General features: G+C 43.4%; 1 protein-coding gene across 2 annotated transcripts in view; it reads right to left on the reverse strand.

The window, feature by feature from the left end:
• MPP7 (MAGUK p55 scaffold protein 7) overlaps window positions 1–19,899 on the reverse strand; it is a 270,754-nt gene that overhangs the window by 54,735 nt on the left and 196,120 nt on the right. For both annotated transcript variants that reach the window (XM_047755185.1, XM_047755186.1), the window contains exon 11: window positions 19,539–19,603. In XM_047755185.1, coding sequence (XP_047611141.1) covers window positions 19,539–19,603 — 65 coding nt within the window. The remainder of the gene's footprint in view (window positions 1–19,538; window positions 19,604–19,899) is intronic.

Consider the following 19,899-nt stretch of genomic DNA (forward strand, 5'->3'; position numbering starts at 1 on the left):
TGCTTCAGCGTTGCCCTGAGCTGTGGTGTAGGACACAGATGTGGCTCGGATCCGGCCTTGCTGTGGCTGTGGCATAGACCGGCAGCTGCAGCTCCGGTTCAACCCCTAGCCTGGGGAATGTCCACAAGCTGTAGGTGCAGCCCTAAAAAGACAAAAATGAAATGAAATGAAATGAATAAAATAAAAAGAATAATATACGAATGAGCAAGTGGGGTTTACCCTAGGAATGCAAGGTCAAATATGAGAATCAATCCGCGTTACACACCACTTCAGTAGACTGGAGGAAAAAAGCTACATGATCATCCCAACTGGTGCAGAAAAAGCATTTTCTATATATAAGATTAAGAAATCTTCAAACAGTGACATTTTATGACTTCCTTTCCAATCTGGAGGCCCTTTGTTTTCCTCGCCTAACTGTCTGAGAAACTCCAGGACCACATTAAGTAAAGAACAAGCAAGAATGCACCTCCTTGCCTGGCTTCTGATTTTAGGGGCAGAGCATTCAGTCTTCCAGCAGGAAGGATGCTGTTCACTGTGGGGTTTTAGTAGATGACCTTTATCAGGTTGGGAAAATTCCCTTCTGTTCTTAGTTTAAGTTTTTGGTTGGTTGGTTGGTTGGTTGGTTTGCTGCTTTTTAGGGCCACGCGTGCAGCATATGGAAGTTCCCAGGCTAGGGAGCTGAATCAGAGCCACAACCACAGCAACACAGTATCTGAGCCACATCTGCAACCTACACCACAGCTCACAGCAACGCCAGGTCCTTGACCCACTGAGCAAGGCCAGGGATCAAAGCCTCATTCTAATGGATCCTAGATGGGTTCGTTACTGCTGCGCCACAATGAGAACTCCTTAGTTTAGGTTTTCATCACGAAAGCGTTTTGGATTTTGTCCAACACTTTTCAACTCATCCAAGCTACCAAAACTGGTCACCTAGGCTGCTGAAAACTTCCAGGTTGCACAATCAATGGTCCCTTCTCTTGCCTCCTCTTATCTGACTCAGCAGCAGCGTCTGCCTAGAGCTGATCCCTCCTTCTTCCCTGACATGGTACTTTCCCTTTGCACCACTAAGTCACACTCCTGGTTTTCCCTTCTACTTCACTTTGGGTTCTTTTCTTGCTCATATCATTACTCACTCTTTGGTGACCTCATCTGGCTTCAAGACTTCCACTTTTTTATTATTATTATTATTTTTTTTTTAGGGCTGCACCTGCAACATATGAAGTTCCCAGGCTACGGGCAGAACTGGAGCTGCAGCTGCCAGCCTATGCCACAGCCACAGCCACACTGGATCTGAGCTGCACCTGCAACCTACATCACAGCTCATGGCAATGCCGGATCCTCAACCCACTGAGCAAGCCAGGGATCAAACCCGCATCCTCATGGACACTATGTTGGGTTCTTAACCTGCTGAGCCGCAATGGGAACGCCGAGGCTTTTAATACTGGTAACTCCAAAATCAACAGCCTGAATGCAAGAGCTGCCTCTCGGATCATCCATCAGATGCGACTCTCTGGAGGTCTTACATGCAACATATCCCAATGGAACTGCCCAGCCCAACACCCTCCTCCACTGTCTGGACTAATTCAGTAAAGGGTGACTCCATCCTTGAAATCACGAAACTCATCGGTGACTCTCCAGTGTGTCTGTACATCTCATCAGTTCTACCTTCAAGATACACCCAGGATCTCCCATCTTCTGTCTCCCCCGCTAAGACCTGGTTCACGTCACAGTCATCCCTTGCCCGGATTGCTATCCCCTCTCTCCCCTTGCTCCCTAGAGTCCACTCTCAGAGGGTCAGCCAGAGTGATCCTTAAACAGACATCAGGGAGTTCCCTTTGTGGCTCAGTGGAAATGAACCTGACTAGTATTCATGAGGACACAGGTTCGATCCCTGGCCTCACTCAAGGGGTTAAGCATCTGGCACTGCTTCAAGCTGCAGGGTAGGTCACAGATGCAGTTCAGATCTGGTGTTGTTATAGCTGTGATGCAGGCCTGCATTGATTTGACTCCTAGCCTGGGAACCTCCATATGCCGCGGGAGCGGCCCAAGAAATAGCAACAACAACAACAACAAAAAAGACAAAAGACAAAAAAAAAAAAAGAAGGTAAAATTCGGAGTTCCCATCAGGGCTCAGCGGAAACAGATCTGACTGGTATCCATGAGGATGCAGTTTCCATCCCTGGCCTTGCTTAGTGGGTTTAGGATCTGGCATTACTTCAAGCTGCAGTGTAGGTCGTAGGCCGTGAGCTGTGGTATAGGTTGCAGACAAGGCTCAGATCTGGCATTGCTGTGGGTGTGGTGTAGGCCAGCAGCTACAGCTCCAATTTGGTCCCTAGCCTGGGAACCTCCATATGCCTCAGGTGCAGCCCTAAAAGCCAAACAAACAAACAAACAAACAAACCAGTAAAATTCCTCTGTGGTGCAGTGGGTTAAGCATCTGGCAATGTCACTGCCTCATCTCAGGAAGCTGCCGTGGTGTGGGTTTGATCCTTGGCCTGGGAACTTTCACGTGACATGGGGCCAAAAAAAGAAAAGAAAAAAGTAACCAAAGACCAGAAGAAAATGCACATAGCAGAGAGAGGGTTAATATTCACGATACAGAAAAAGCTCATCATATGAACCAGAGAAAGAATCTAATAGAAAAAAAGAGGCAAAGATATGATTATTCAAGAGGGAAAAAAAGAAAAACTAATGAAAAGTCACAGTATTGCATTAAGTCACTACATTTATTTTACCAAAATACAGCTCTGCCATAAATGTTAGCATTTTGCTTATAAGACTGCTTTTTAAAATGCATAAAAATCTAACATTTTGAGGATTTGGATTTTGGAAAGGAAAAACAGAATTTCACACAACAGTCAATTTGCTCAGCCTATTTGTAACAAAGTAGCTCTTTAATATGAGTTTAAAAAAAAAAAAAAAAAAGGGAGTTCCCCCTTGTGGCTCAGTGGTAACCAACCCGACTGGTATCCACGAGGATCCACTAGAGGGTTCAATCTCTGGCCCCACTCAGTGGGGTAAGGATCCAGCACAGCTGTGAGCTGCAGTATAGCTTGCAGATGCAGCTTGGATCTGGTGTGGCTGTGGCTGTGGTGCAGGCTGGCAGCTACCGCTCTGATTCAGCCCTTAGCCTGGGAACTTCCATATGCCATAGGTGCTGCCCTTAAAAAAAAAAAAAGAGATAAAAAAATAATAATAACTGGAGAACTACCATTAAACTTGGTTATTCTGCAAAAGAAACAATTTCCAATCTGTGATCATTAGATGAAGGTCTTCTTTAAAAAAAAAAAATCTTGATCAGAGATGCTGTAAACTGATGCATCCTAATACATCATATCCTTTCTTGAAACACAGTCTTCTTATTGTAATGTTCTCTTCTCAGACACCCTGATAGATGCCCTTAGCTCAGCTGCAGCCAAATCAACTTTTGGGGCCCGAGAACCTTGGGGATCTCTAGCTGTACACCTATCAGATCAAGTGTTTAGAACAGAAAGAAACAATGCACATAATGCATGTCTATTAAAACATGCTGGCCTGTTTTCCTCTTTACCACAGTGAGTTAGAGACAGGACTCTCATTCCTAAGACTGGGAGTAGAATGCAGTTGACAGCTACCCTCGATCAGCAGGGTTTGCAAAAGCCAAAAGCCAAGAGAAGCGAGGTGGGCTGAAAAATCTTAAATTGCATTTTTTCAACTCCGACACATTTTGCCTGCTAGTCACTCTTTGAAGGACTAGGTGGTCCCATTTTCCCTTAGCTGCTCTTTGGTTACTCTTCTTTCCCCACATTTGAGAACAGGGATATAGAGAAATACTTCACTACATAACTCAAGCATCAACGCAACTGCTAGGGGAGTGCCAACACCCTATCTCTGCTCTGGCAGGGCCGGGGTCCATACTGAAGCGGAGAGTTCATGTCCAATTAAGAGGTCTCGTGTAACTCTGTTCCAGCTAATTCTTTTTTTTTTTTCCTCCCCCTCTGCAAAAGTTCCTGGGCCTGTGTCACAGTAGCAACCCAAGCCACAGCAATGATCCTTAACCTACTGAGCCACCGGGGAACTCCCCCCAGCTAATTCTTAACATTGGGAAACAAAGGCCTAGTTTGGTCAAACTTCTGGTTTGTCAAAGGAGCCAGAAGGTTTTGCAAGAAATTTTTCATATTTGTGGGTCTAACAAAAATATCTCTTTTCTCCAAATATGGCCTGAAGACTGTCTGTGAGCTCCCAGTTTGGTACAAATTATTATGTGATTCATGATATTCCCATCTTACCTCGATGGGGCATATTTTCATCCATAATTGAGTGGTGGGGAGTGGACTCTTGGAAGGACATAGCCCACTGCCTTTTCCAAAGAAATGTTTTACCGGGACGTGGGGTACCTGCAAGCTTACCTTGACCCACATGCACCAAATGCCTTCATCTTAAGCCACACCTGAGGTGTTAACTCCACCCAATTTCACGTCTGCGTTGAGGCTTTGTTCAAAGAATTACTTGCTATCAAAATTTCAACCCTTCGCTGTCAGCCCAGCAGTCTCTTTGCCCATTAAAATACTCCTACCTGCAATGTACAAACCCCCTTGAACTGAATCTGAGCTGCAGCTACACCTGGATCCTTAGCCCACTGCGCCCAGCTGGAGATTGAACCCGCACCCCCACAGCAACCCAACCTACTGCAGTCAGATTTTTTTTTTTTCCTGGCCGCCCCACAACACATGGAGCTCCCAGGACCAGGGCTCAGATCCGAGCCACAGCCTCGAACTAAACCACAACGCTGGAGCCACTGTGCCAGGCTAGGGACCAAACCCACATACCAGCATTTCCAAGCCGCTGCCAGATCATTGAGAGAGCTCCTGCAGTCAGGTTCTTAACCCACTGCACCACAGCAGGAACTCCTCAGAACTCATTTTCTTTAAGCTCCCAAAAGAAGTCCACGGTGCTGGAGTTCCACTGTGGCTCAGCAGTAACGAACCTGACTAGCATCCATAAGGACTCAAGTTTCAATCCCTGGCCCCACTCAAGGGGGTTAAGGCTCCGGTGTTGCTATGAGCTATGGTGTAGGCCACAAATGTGGCTCAGATCATGCATCGCTGTGGCTGTGGCACAGACTGGCAGCTGCAGCCCCAATCTGACCCCTACCCCAGGGACTTCCACATGCCACAGGTGTGGCCCTAAAAATAAAATAAAAAGCCCACCGTGCCAATCACCTTGGCTTTGAACTTCAAGTAATACCTACTATTTAAATATTAACTTTACAATACTCCACATTCTATAAAAGAGATGTAGCTTAAAACCTACGGTTTTATAGGGGACTCCTGAGCAGTTCCCTCCCATAACCGATCTGGCTTGGCCCGCAGGCCTGCTCCGGCCAATGGGACCTCAGCAGATGTGACATGAGCAGAGGCTTCACAGCATCCACATCCTGGAGACAGTTCTCTACTGTTCTCTGGAGCCCAGAGGCCACTATGTGGGTAGCTCACTGGAGGGTGAGAAACTACACAAAACAGCCACAAGCTGGCCCAGCTGAGCGCTCTGGGCCCCCAGACCAACCAAACTGGGCCTTGCAACCAGACTGTGGCGATTTGCCAAGCCGGCCCAGGCCAGAACCACTCAGCTGGCCACAGAATCAGGAGAATAATAAATCCTGCTGTTTGAAGCCATCAGGGTGGCCAAGATTCTAGGGTGGCCAAGATTCAATCCACAGACAAAGGATCTGCTGGCATGCTCTACTATTCTGAAGTGAGTGAAGAATGAATGAAATTTGTTTGTTTGTTTGTTTGTTTGCTTTTTGGGACCTCACCTGGGGCCTATGAAAGTTCCCAGGCTAGAGATCAAATTGGAGCTGCAGCTGCCAGCCTACACCACAGCCATGGCAACGCTGGATCCTTAACCTACTGAGCAAGGCCAGGGATCGAACCTAAGTCCTCATGGATACTAGTTGGGTCCATTTCCTCTGAGCCACAATGGGAACTTCAAGAAATAATGAAATTTTAACCTCTCTCTGATCATCCAATTCATCATTTAATGTTTTTCTACCCTAACAATGAGAAGACTCTCTATTTCTGCTTGGGTATGTTTGTTTTATAGAATGAAAAGCCAGAGCGCAGCACAGGATAAAAGACACAGCAGGTGTTACATCTACGTGGAGGAGGATCTGAAACCAGGACGCCCCATCTACTGCCTCTGGTGAATCCTGCAAGCTTGCTGGCCTCACTCAGTTCCCTTTTGGTACAGGGGATAAAATACCACCACACGCACTGTATTAGAGATGAGACACGTGACATACCAAATATAGCATCTGGCACCTTTCTTCAATACCTCAGAGATATTATCACCATCCACATCTGTATGAATCTGCAAATGAGAGTGAAGCATTTCTCTCTCGCACTGACTTTCTCCGCCCCCCTGCCTCTTGTTTCTACAAATGGAGAATTTGTCGGTGGATGTTTGAACACATGGCAGAGCGAGGGAGAGGAAGTGAGATGCAGATGAAGATGTTTCAGATCCAGTTTCAGGACCACTGGCTATCCTGGCTTTGGTTTGTAACATCCTTTGGCATCTCCAAACTGGAGAGTTTTCTTTCCAAAACCGATGAGCAAGTTCCTCATGAGGATTATTGGACTGAGGGCTGATTAGCCAGTGGTTACTGGGGGGAGGGAGTTACAGGAATAACGCATCATCAGAAAACAGAACTAACAAGTTATTTAGGGAGTTCCTCTTGTGGCTCGGCAGTAATGAACCCGACTAGTATCCATGAGGATGTGGGGTTGATCCCTGGCCTTACTCAGGCGTTGCCACGAGCTGTATAGTGTAGGTTGCAGATGTGGCTTGGATCCCGCTTTGCTGTGCCTGGGGCGTAGGCCTGAGGCTGCAGCTCCGATCTGACCCCTCGCCTGGGAACTTCCATATGCCTCGGGTGTGGCCCTAAAATGGCACACACCCACCAAAGGTATTTAGGATGAAGTAAGTTCTTTAGGCACTTAGAATAATTCACAGCTACCAAATAATTTAGGAAAAGTCCACAGACGGTTAATTGAGTAAACTTAGCACAAATAATGCTTTTGCATGCTCTGTCGAAAACTACACGATGATGTACAAAACCAGAGCATCTGGAAAGCTTCCTGAATAATAAACCAAAGCACACTACGAATTCCTTTGTGTCCAACCAACTGAGCCAGTTTAACAGAAAGGTCCATGCTACCCCCCACTGACACTGGGGCCTGCAAAAGAATGCAAATATGCTGATTTAAGACACAACACTATAATGGCTTTGAAGAGAGCAACAGAAAGAAAGAAATCCTCCTCCATGACCAAATGCTCACCTAGATAGGTTCCACTGCTGATACCACCACATTCAGCATCTTCTGGATGGAGTGTAAGAGCATACAGAACAAAAGCCAAGAAATAAAGCAGAACAGTTAGAAGCCCAGCCAGAGATGCAACATAAAGAATAAATAAATCAATCACTTCAAACATTTATACAGCACACCAAAGAACAGCCCTCACAATGCTACCCTTAAACATAAAACATTTCGTTTTATATTTAAGTTTAAAGTGACATCTGGAAACATCATGCAATTCTTTTTTCAAGCGTCTTCGGAAGTGCCTTGGCGCAGTTCCAAGAAAATCAAAACAGATTTGCCTGATAGGTTTATACTTTCACAGTCAAGAAAATTACCACACTTGATCACCAAAGTAAATTTATTTTTCTAAGTCAGGTTCTTTGATGATACGTAAAATAGAGCATTTATTTTGGCTGACTGGATTAGACAGAAAGGTTAAAATTAAGATACAACCTTTCTTTTGGTAAAGAGAGAGTTTGTGCTGGGAAGGAATAAAGGCACAATATTTCTATTTTTATTGTGTTTTTAAAAAATAAATAAAAGCATTTGAAAATAAACAGTAGGCTATTCATTATTTCCAGGAATTAAATGAATACTGGGTTATGCATATCTTACATTTATAATTTAAGTAACGGAGTCCTTACTTTTTGGGTTTCTAATCATTTATATACTTCTAAAACAAACTGTGCAGAAATCAAACAGCTGAAAACACTCTTCTTACATCTTTATAGGATAAGTCTGTCCATCTATCTGAATAACAATGCTTTCTTCATTCACTTTAATTTGAGGCTACTGACAGAAACAATGCACTATATCAGAATATTTTCTGTATTTCTGCTATATGAAGCAAAATGTACATTTCTTTTTTTCTTTTTCCTTTTCTTTTCTTTTCTTTTTTTTATTAGGGCCACACTTGCAGCATATGGAGGTTCCCAGGCTAGGGGTCAAATCAGAGCTGCATCTGCAAACTACACCACAGCTCCCAGCAATGCCGGATCCTTAATCCTCTGAGTGAGGACAGGGATCGAACCTGCATTCTCATGGGTGCAATTCAGATTTGTTTCCACTGAGCCACGATGGGCACTCCTACATTTCTTTCTAAAACAAAGTCCAACTGTGATTGTTGGTGCTGTAGGTCAAGACGGATGTACAATAATCTTTTACAAACTGCTTGCTATGTTCGATTTAATCCTCTACATATGCGCACTAAATAAAATGACTAGACTAGGCAGGGAAACTTTTATACATGTACCTTTAATTTCCTCTGAGAAGCACAAAAAAAAAAAAAAAGGAAATGATTAAATGTGCAGAAAATACAATTAAAGTAGGAAGATGTTGCATTCAAGGGACAAAAATAAAATCCACCTACCACACTCAACTGTTTCCTCATCTTAGAAAAGCCAAAGGGGGGGAAAAATGTATTTTAAGTATTTCAAAATAATTAGTCAATGAATAAACAGAACTTATGAAAAACTACATTTTAGTTACCGTCCAAAAATAATGTACACACTTAAGGGGTAAAAACAGTCTTCATATACCCAAAAGGGGGAAAATAACCAGGAAAAAAAAAATCAGTATTTCTTCAAAATAATAGCTTTAATAAGGGGACTAGATCTACATATATAATTCTTTTTAAGGAGGTTCCCAGGCTAGGGGTTGAATCGGAGCTGTAGCTGCTAGCCTATACCACAGCCACAACAACGTAAGACCTGAGCCAGGTCTGTGACCTACACCACAACTCACAGCAACGCCAGATCCTTAACCCACTGAGCAAGGCCAGGGATCGAACCCGCAACCTCATGGTTCCTAGCTGGATTCGTTAACCACTGAGCCACGACGGGAACTCCAAGGGGATTATATTTATTTTCAGGGGACAGTTCTGTTTTGAAACTAATCTGTTTAAAACAGGCTATTCCATGATGAAGATAGTAAAAAGATGAAAACATTTTAGAAACGACAAATTTTGCCCTCAACATACCCTGTAAATTTGACAATCTCCTGACAATGATCAACTTATTACACAAATGAAGGGAGTCAGGCAGAACCCTTGATTTTCATTCTGTCTATACTATTTGATGAAAGGTATTTTAAGAGGTGGCCTGAACTAATTCTTAAATTACTAATAAGATAGTAATTGCAGCGTTAGGTTTGACCTAGGACTCATCTTCAGTTAAGGGAGGAAAAACAATTGGAAATTCAAAAGCAGCAAAATGTAACCACTAGTCAAGGTAGACGATTCTTTGCTAAGGCCTTATTCACTGGAACAGGCCAATCAGAAAAGTTCTCAGCTTATCTTTCAAACTGCAGAACAGCAGTCAAAGAAAAATACTTAGCAGGAAGTATGTACATCACCCTATTGTTGCTTTTCATTCTTTTTTTTTTAATGGGTGCACCTGCAGCATATGGATGTTTCCAGGCTAGGGGTCAAATTGGAATTGCAGCTGTAGGCCTACACCCCAGCTCACAGCAACACCAGTTCTGTGCCGTGTCTGCAACCTATGCCACGACTCACGGCAACACCTGATCCTTAACCTAGTGGGCGAGGCCAGGGATTGAACCCACATCCACACTATGCTGGGTCTTTAACCCACTGAGCCACACCTGGAAGTCCCTAGTGTTACTTTTCAAATGCCTATGGGCCTTCAAACTGCCTTGGTTCTATTTGGACGGTATTAGCCAAAATGTCAAGCAAACCATTATTATTCAGAGTTGGAGTCTCTCAAGTTGAGTTTATTTATCCTCATTTCTTAGTAGCTCTGAAATGCTATGTGTATCTAACACAAATTATTAGAAAACAAACAATGAACAATGTGACATGGGAGAGGCAAGCCAAACATCTAGGTAGAAATAATTTAAACAGTGTTGAAGATTAATCAACCCGAAATCTTGGACCCTTTTTTCCATACATCAGATTGTTAAACAAAAGAGCATACTTTTTTTTTTTTTTGTCTTTTTAGGGCCGAACCTGTGGTATATGGAAGTTCCCAGGCTAGGGGTCGAATAGGAGCTGCATCTGTGGCCTACACCACAGCTCGTGGCAACGCCAGATCCTCAACCCACTGACTGAGGCCAGGGACTGAACCCATGTCCTCATGGATACTGTCAGGTTCCTTACCACTGAGCCACAACGGGAACTCCCAAGAGTATATTTTCTGACAGAAACAAGAGATTGCAGATGGCATTCTTGAATGAAGACTCAATGTCACATAAATCAGATGAGAAAAGCCGTGTCACACATGCACACACACAAATGAAAACACCAAAGCCAATCCAAAATAAAAATAAAATCTGTAACGGAAATTACATATGGTGTATGTATATTTGATATTCTAATAAGTTCTTAACATGCTGCAGAAACCCTCAAAAGAATATTTCCTCCATGGAATTCTTAGGTAGGAAGAGAATGGTATTTTTTGCATGACACGACCCACACGTAAATATCCAATAGCAAGTATCATGCTTAATACAAATCTAGAAGGAGAAACAAAGGAATAGATTTCCTCAGGCTTAGCAAGTTTGAACAAAGAGGAAAAATATGCAAAAGGCAGATCTCAGAAAAGAACTGGGATAAGTTACTCGACTCCTATTTTGGTAAGGCGCCCCTTAACACACATGAAATGCATAAATTTATTTAATTCTTCCACAACTCTATGTGGCCAGTAGCATTATTCCCATTTTACAGACAGGAGAATGAGAAATAGAGGGAAATGTGGCCCTGGGAAGTGCCCAGGCTGGGGTGTAGACCCATGCAGTCTGGCTCCAGAGCCCCAGAGCCCGAGGTTTGAATTCCTACACTATCCTATTGCACCAAAAATCACTTTTTTTTTTGGTCTTTTTAGGACCATACTTACGGCATATGAAGGTGCCCAGGCTAGAGGGCAAACTGGAGCTGCAACTTCCAGCCTACACCACAGCCACAGCCACAAGGGATCCAAGCCTGGTCTGTGACTTACACTGCAGCTCACAGCAGAGCCGGATCCTTAACCCCCTGAGTGGGGCCAGGGATCAAACCTGCACCCTCACGGACACCACTCAGGTTCATTACTGCTGAGCCACACAGGGAATTCCCCCAAGTCATTTTTAATCCCTACCTCGAACTAGAAAATGCAAGTCAGGGGGAGAGGCGCAAGGAAATAACCCATTTCTTCCAAGTTTCCCATCTAGTTCCCTCCACCTTCTCAGCCCCAGCCTCCTGCCCTCCCCGGCTACTCCATCCTCTGCGGGGTGTCTCCCTGCCAGGAGGCCCAGGAGGGGCCGTCTCCTCTCCCAGCCACAGCAAGAGACTCTGTGTCTTCAGACACTGCCATGTGGGATGCCATCATTGTCAAAAGCACAGAGCAGAGGCCAAGTCACAGAGCGAGACATGCTGTCCTAGGAAGATGGATCGTGAGGGCACACATAAGAGCAGCTGCTAAGCTTTGCACAGAAGCACAGGAGGAACTTGCCTGGGCAGCTGGAAGGCACCCTGAGTGGGACACGTCCGCTGCTCTGGACAAGCAGAGCAACCATATGATATTCTCAGGGGCAATGTTAGGTCCCCACTCTAGACACTTCTTCCTGGAGTTCCCGTCGTGTCTCAGTGGTTAGTGAATCCGACCAGGAACCGTGAGGTTGCGGGTTCAATCCCTGGTTTTGCTCAGTGGGTTAAGGATCCAGCATTGCCGTGAGCTGTGGTGTGGGTCACAGACGAGGCTCAGATCCCGTGTTGCTGTGGCTCTGGCACAGGCCGGTGGCTACAGCTCCGATTCGACCCTTAGCCTGGGAACCTCCACATGCAACGGGAGCGGCCCCAGAAATGGCAAAAAGACAAAAAAAAAAAAAAAGAAACTTCTTTCTCAGGCCCCCCTTAATCCCAACCCCACAACTTCCTCTAAAAGGCTGTGTAATCAAAAACCACAGATCAGACCTCTAACTGTGGATCAACTTTTTCTTACCTGCATGATGTTGAGTCTCCAGGATGAAACCAAGAGAGAGTACGGCTTAGAGCCTCTCACATGGAAAAGCCAAAAGCACACACCCTGGCAGGGTTATCTTTACATAGGTAATGAGAACACAGTTTACGGAGATGAATAATAAGCAAAAACAATGAGCGAGGCCTTCACCTCAACCATCTCCAGTCATAATCTGAGGTGCAATTTACAACTTCATTCATCTAATGTCTTTCTACACAAGCTTTGAGGTTTGGCATTTCCCAAAAATCAGTAACTGTTAGAGGGAAAAAAAATACTTCCAGCCTATGACACATGACCCCAGAAATATTAGGAAAATGTCCCACAAAGTTTTAGATCCACAAATTTAAGAGCATAAGCAATCTAGTTTTTAGGTTCTGAATTAAATTTCTTTGTGACCACAAAACATTATTTAAGATGCCAGGAAGGGAGTTCCGCTCATGGCTCAGTGATTAACGAACCTGACCAGCATCCACGAGGACATGAGTTCGATCCCTGGCCTTCCTCAGTGGGTTAAAGATCTGGCGTTGCCTTGAGCTGGGGTGTAGATGGCAGACGTGGCTCGGATCCTGCATTGCTGTGGCTCTAATTCAACCCCTAGCCTGGGAACTTCCATATGCTGTGGGTGTGGCCCTAAAAAGACAAAGAAGACAAAAAACAAAAAAGATGCCAGGAGGAAAGAATGTACTCAACTTGGAAAGCAGTATTACAACAACCTGTAAATATATATATATATATAATATGTGTGTGTGTGTGTGTGTGTATTCTCAAGCATTTGGCCTTCCAGAATATTGTTACCATGTGGAATGAATTCACTCATTTCCTCAATGTTTAAATTCTGTTGTTGGTAGATTGTGATTTTTCCATCCACAAAAAAATACTTGTCTTTACATGAACTTGGTGACAGCCTGTTTGAATAGACACCCTTTGGTTAGAGTTAAATAGTTTCTTTTTCTACACACATGATAACGATGAAAATTGATTAAAACAAATTCTGAAATCTTTTGTGTCTTTACCTTCTAAACTTTAAAAGGTCGATAAATTGTAGATTTTTGGCTTTTTTCTTGCTAGAATTCTATAAGAGCTATTTTGTAAAAGCAAATTTTTAATGGCCGCACTAGCGGCATATGGAAGTTCCCAGGCCAGGACTGAATCTGAGCCACAGCTTCGACCTATACCACGGCTGGGGCAATGCTGGATCCTTTAATCCACTGTACTGTAAGACTGGGCATCGAACCTGCACCTCTGCAGTCAGGGTCTTCACCCACTGTGCCGCAGCAGGAATTCCAAAAAATTTTAATTAATATTATTCAATCAGCAGTATTAGAAATGTTTGGGTATTGATACTTTAATAACTAAAAAAAGGAAACCAAGCACTGTAAATAAAATCATACTTGAATATCTACTGCAAAATGCACAGTATGCATATAAAAGCCTTTTCTGAATACAACACAGACTCAATTTAAATATAAATTACATCCTACTGAAGTTAAATGTTTATACTATTAGGAAGCCAATTCCTAACATATACTTATGTTTCAACAGACAGGGTACAAACAATATTTCAAGTAATCAAAGAAATTCGTATTTCTGTTTAAAGGTTACATGATATCATTTGGCTTTACATATGCAACTGAACTATAAAAACAAACTTTTGGCAGAAAATCACAGAGCACTTTAAATTATATCGACTCAAGAATTGCAAGCTGCCAAGTGCCTGTCATGACAGCTACCCTTACGTGCTACCTGAGACACAAGATACGCTCTTACTCATTCTTAAAACACTTGCCCTGTGTCTTTCTGGTAACAATCCGTATGTTGCTCACAGCAAAGAAAACCTGTCAGACTTCTAGGTCTGCTCTTTGTCAGTATTTCTAACATACACACATTATGTGAGAACCTAGCATTAGATGAAGGAGGGAGGAAGGAAAGGCAAAATTCTATAGTTCTATTATAAATTTTTTTTTTTTTTTTTGCCACACCCATGGCGTGCAGAAATCCCGGGGCCAGGGATCAAACCCATGCCACGGCAGCAACCTGAGCCACAGCAGGGACCACACCAGGCCCTTTAACTGCTAGACTACCAGGGAATTCCTACTATAAATTTCTCTGGGGGGGAGTTCCCATGGTGGCTCAGCAGTAACAAACCTAGCTGGTATCCAGGAGGATGCAGGTTTGATCCCTGGCCTCGCTCAGAGGGTTAAGGATCTGGCGTTGGCGTGAGCTGTGCTATAGGCCATGGATGCAGCCCGCAGCTGCAGCTCCACTTCCACCTCTAGCCTGGGAACTTCCATATGCCACGGGTGCAGCCCTAAAAAGACCAAAAAAAAAAAAAAATTTCTCTGTTGGAGAAGCTATCCTTCCAGAAAAGAGGAGAAGGGAGGGGAAAGAGAAGGAGATGAGTTCCTATGTCAAACTTCTAAAATTCAGGAATGTTTTCACTTTTAGGACCATGTAAGAAGCAAATTACTTTGAGGAGCCAAATTTTGGGATATGTATTAGATATGCCAGGACTCTTAAGGAGGGGAAATAACCAAGCATCTCCAGGATGAAAATCCGAAGGATGAAACCACCCACACTTGGAATTTTGGATAAGGATGCTAGTTTTATTTATTTATTTATTTATTTATTTTTGGTCTTTTTTTAGGGCTGCACCTGTAGCATATGGCAGTTCCCAGGCTAGGGGTTGAATTGGAGCTATAGCTGCAGGCCTACGCCACAGCCACAGATTCACCAGATCCAAGCTGCATCTGTGACCTACACCACAGCTCATGGCCACTCCAGATCCTTAACCCACTGAGCAAGGCCAAGGATCAAACCCACATCCTCATGGATGCTAGTGGGGTTCACTACCTTCTGGGCCACAACGGGAAAATCAATAAAAATAAATCTGGGCGTTCCCGTTATGGCTCAGTGGTTAACAAATCCAACTAGGAACCCATGAGGATGCAGGTTCGATTCCTGGCCTTGATCAGTGGGTTAAGGATCCGACGTTGCCATTGTCATGAGCTGTGGTGTAGGTTGCAGACACAGCTCGGAATCCCGCGTTGCTGTGCGGCTCTGGCATAGGCTGGCGGCTACAGTTCCGATTTGACCCCTAGCCTGGGAACCTCCATATGCCGTGGGAGTGGCCCTAGAAAAGGCAAAAAGACAAATAAATAAATAAATAAATAAATCTGGACAGAATTATCCAAATTAAATCTTGCCAGGGTTTTAAGTGCACTTGTAAAATTTAGGGCAGAAAATTTTTATTGACACAAGTATTTTTGCAGAAATCTATAAACACCTACTTGATAGAATTATCTTTTTTTTTTTTTTTAGAAATTTTAACATTAAACCAGAAATTTTTCTTGACTTATTCAATGTAATCAAATAGGTTAACAGATCATAAAATATATATAACAGACTTTATTCAATAAAATAAAATGCAAAAAGACTTGATATCAACTTTCTGTTTTTCTTCATAGCATTAGCCTATAATTCAGCAAAGAGTATGATAACATGAAAGTCCTATTCCAAAAATTCAAGCACCGAAGGCTGAAGTCCAAGTATTGAGGCAGATGGCCTTTATAAGATTTAGTTACATAAAAAAAAAAATCACTTTCAAATACACAGGTTACAAAACAAAGTGCTTTTAAATGCTTTTAAAAGTGTTCAGCTCCAGTGCAATGACTTCTGCATCACTTTTGAGTTCAGGGGTTTACGAGACAACATTCAAAGAAATTTCAAGTGGACTTTCAATTCTTTGAGAATAAAGACACTGGCTGTCTCTTTAGTTTTCCCAGAAATATACGGTCTCTCTGGGCAAGGCTATAGTTACTACATGCTAGTGATTTAATTTGGATAATACTGGCCAGATTTACTTTTATTTAAAAAATAAAGAACATTGGCATATACAAACAAACAATGCATCTCTCGGTGACTCAAAATCTAGGTTAAAAAAAAGGGAGAGAAAAGAAAAGGAAGGATGGATAAAAAGAGGCCCATGTTCCATAAAGACAAGTGCTGGAGTGATTATTCCTCGGGCTCAAATACTGGAGTGTTAACATATGAAAGATATTATGTAAATCCAAAGACAAACAGCTTCCATTACAATTAATGCTGACATTAATTAATGCTTACATGCCTGTACAGCACAGGGAACTAGATACAATCTCTTGTGAAAGAACATGATGGAAGATAACACAAGAAAAGGAATATGAATATATATATATATATGTATGTAGGTATAACTCGGTCACTTTGCTGTACAGCAGAAAGTGGCACAACATTGTAAATCAACTATACTTTAACTGAAAAAAAATTTTAAAAAAACAAATGCTTACACACACTCACATTCACACTAAAACCAGTTTGCTTGTTTGTTTGTTTTTTTGTCTTTTTGTTTGTTTGTTTGTTTTGTTGTTGTTGTTGCTATTTCTTGGGCCGCTCCCGCGGCATATGGAGGTTCCCAGGCTAGGGGTTGAATCGGAGCTGTAGCCACCGGCCTACGCCAGAGCCACAGCAACGCGGGATCCGAGCCGCACTCTGCAACCTACACCACAGCTCACGGCAACACCAGATCGTTAACCCACTGAGCAAGGGCAGGGACCGAACCCGCAACCTCATGGTTCCTAGTCGGATTCGTTAACCACTGCGCCACAATGGGAACTCCAGCTTGTTTGTTTTTTTAACGGCTGCGCCTGTGGCATATGGCAGTTCCCAGGCTAGGGGCCGAATGGGAGCTGTAGCTGCTGGCCTACACCACAGGCAGAGCAATGAGGGATCTGAGCCAAGTCTGGGACCTATACCACAGCTCATGGCAATGCTGGATCCTTAATCCAGAGGTGGGGCCAGGGATCAAACCTGCACCCTCATGGATACTACTCAAATTTGCTACCCACTGGGCCACAACAGGAGCTCCCACTGAAACCAGTTTGGGGAAAGCTATGTAAAAGACTTTCTCTCTACTTTGCACAGTGCTTTTATAAAAAGTTAATGAAAATTTTTAAGTAAGTGAAAATTCATAATTATAACCAATTGCACATTCCTAAGTTGCCTAAGAGTATAGCACATGCGAGTCTGGATTCAGACTTTGCAAAGAATCACATTGATTTTCATTCTCAAGGTACACACATTTTATCCCACAGGCACCCAACTTCAAACTTCTCTCACAGAGCAATTTGGGTAGAAGAAGCCTCAGAGCGCCTTTCCCAGAGATGAGCTGCCCGTGAAAATTCCTCCCACGTAAGAACAACGCCACATTCTCGTTAAGCCTGAAGTTTTCTGATGTCACAGTACGTGTGGCATTCTAGGACAAGTGTTTTTTTTTCCTTCTGCCCAGACCCAACAGAGCAAGAACAAGCGGGCTTTGGGATCAGGGCTCCACCTATAGTATTTATTCACTTATTGGTGAGATTTATACTTGACTGTATTTGGCTCCCTTATAACATAATTCTTGAGCTATATGCTTCTACAAACCGACAGAAATAACAGGAGATGTGAAAAAAAACTGCAACGATGCTAAAAACAGATGTTAGTGTAAAATTCCAGACCATTTACTTGCTCACTTCACCTCTGAATGTACGGTTTCTATGCTGAAAACCAAGGGCTTTCTTTTTTTGACTCTTAAAATACCTAGAACCTGGGAGTTCCCGTCGTGGTGCAGTGGTAACGAAGCCAACTAGGAACCAGGAGGTTGCAGGTTCCATCCCCGGCCTTGCTCGGTGGGTTAAGGATCCAGCGTTGCCATGAGCTTTGGTGTAGGTTGAAGATGTGGCTCTGATATGATGGTGCTGTGGCTGTGGCGGAGGCTGGCACCTGCAGCTCTGACTGGAACCCTAGCCTGGGAAGCTCCATATGCTGTGAGTCCAGCCCTGAAGGCAAAACCAACCAACCAACCAACCTAGAACCGTGAAACAAAGAAGATAAAGGAGGGAATTTATGGGATGGGGACCAAAGAGAGACTAAGAGACTGGTAGGTTGAAAGAAAACTGGCCCCCTCCCCAGTCCTTTCCCATTAGCTCTGCATCATTGCTTTTCTGACTCTGGTTTTCTTTTAACCTAGACTGGTGATAACTCCAGCAGGATAGGTTGAAGGTCAGCATTATAGCAATGTCTAGAAAAATAAGGAACAAAGTAGAACAGGAACAATTGTGCCCAAGAAAGTGATGGATTTTTTTTTTCCCCCTAAACTTTACCAAGAAATATCTTACCCAGACCTCCTGGCTTCCAAGACATAAAAGAGCTGCATTTTAGGTTACATTATAAAATACCTAAATTCAGAAATCAGAGAAGTAGTTATTCATTTTCTTCTTAAGAGTGAGTCAGGGGTTTATTATAAACAACCCCAAACACCTCTTTCTTCAAAAAGGATTCACATTAATGTGCTTGGGCTGTGGGATGGGAATCCTGTGAAATCAGATTGTTATGATCACTATACAACTACAGATGTGATAAATTCATTTGAGTAATAAAAAAAAAGGGTCCCCTTTACTATTCCCATCATGAATTTCTTTTCTTTCTTTCTTTCTTTTTTTTTTTTCTGCATTTTAGGGCCGAACTGGTGGCATATGGACCTATCACGAATTTTCCAGTGATTGGTTCTTGTGACATGATGATCAAAAAGCTCTCAGGTGAGAGGACCTGTCCTTCTACCACAAACACCTCCTTTGATAGTCAAAGATCAGGGAATTCCCATCATGGCTCAGAAGTTATCAAACCCGCTTAGCATCCATGAGGATGTGGGTTCGATCCCTGGCCTTGCTCAGTGGGTTAAGGAGCCAGTGTTGCGGTGAGCTGTGGTGTAGGTCACAGACTCGGCTCAGATCCCAAGTTGCTGCGGCTGTAGAGGAGACTGGCAGCTTAAACTCTGATTTCATCCCTGGCCTGGGAACCTCCATATGCCACGGGGGCAGCCCTAAAAAAAAAAAAAAAGACAAAAAAAAGGAAAATACTCAAAGATCAGGAGTTGCCCTTGTGGCTCAGTGGTAGTGAACCGAACTAGCATCCATGAGGATGGGTTCGATACCTGGCCTCGCTCAGTGGATTAAGGACCTGGCATTGCCATGAGCTTTGGTGTGGTGCGCAGATTTGCCTTGGATCTGGCATTGCTGTGGCTATGGTGTGGGCCAGCAGCTGCAGCTCTGATTCCACCCCTACCCTGGGAACTTCCATATGCCTTGGTGTGGACTTGAAAAGCAAGGGGTAAGGGGGGAGGTCAAAGGTCAATAGCAAGAGTTAGTTACTCCACGTTCTTGATGAACAAACTTACATGATTTTCTGTTGGGAACCTTCACGGGCTGGACTAAGATTTCCGGTCGTCTCAGAGCCAGTCTCCTGGGGGAAAAGAGGTCAATACACCTATCAATTTTCAGTACAGATCCAAGATTAACATAAGGCCAGAAAATTAAAAGCCTCAAGGAAAAATATGGTACGTTGGAGGAAAAAAATGAATACAATGCAATCCACTCGAATTAAGAAATAAATCCTCTTGATTTTTTAGACATTCTCCCCATTTCGAAATCATTCTTTTTTTTTTTTCCCATCTCTCAATCAATACAGTTTTAGGAGTTCCCGTTGTAGCTCAGTGGGTAACGAACCCAACTAGTATCCAGGAGGATGTGGGTTCAATT

Source organism: Phacochoerus africanus, chromosome 12 (genome assembly GCF_016906955.1).
Source record: "Phacochoerus africanus isolate WHEZ1 chromosome 12, ROS_Pafr_v1, whole genome shotgun sequence".
Lineage (NCBI taxonomy): Eukaryota > Metazoa > Chordata > Mammalia > Artiodactyla > Suidae > Phacochoerus > Phacochoerus africanus.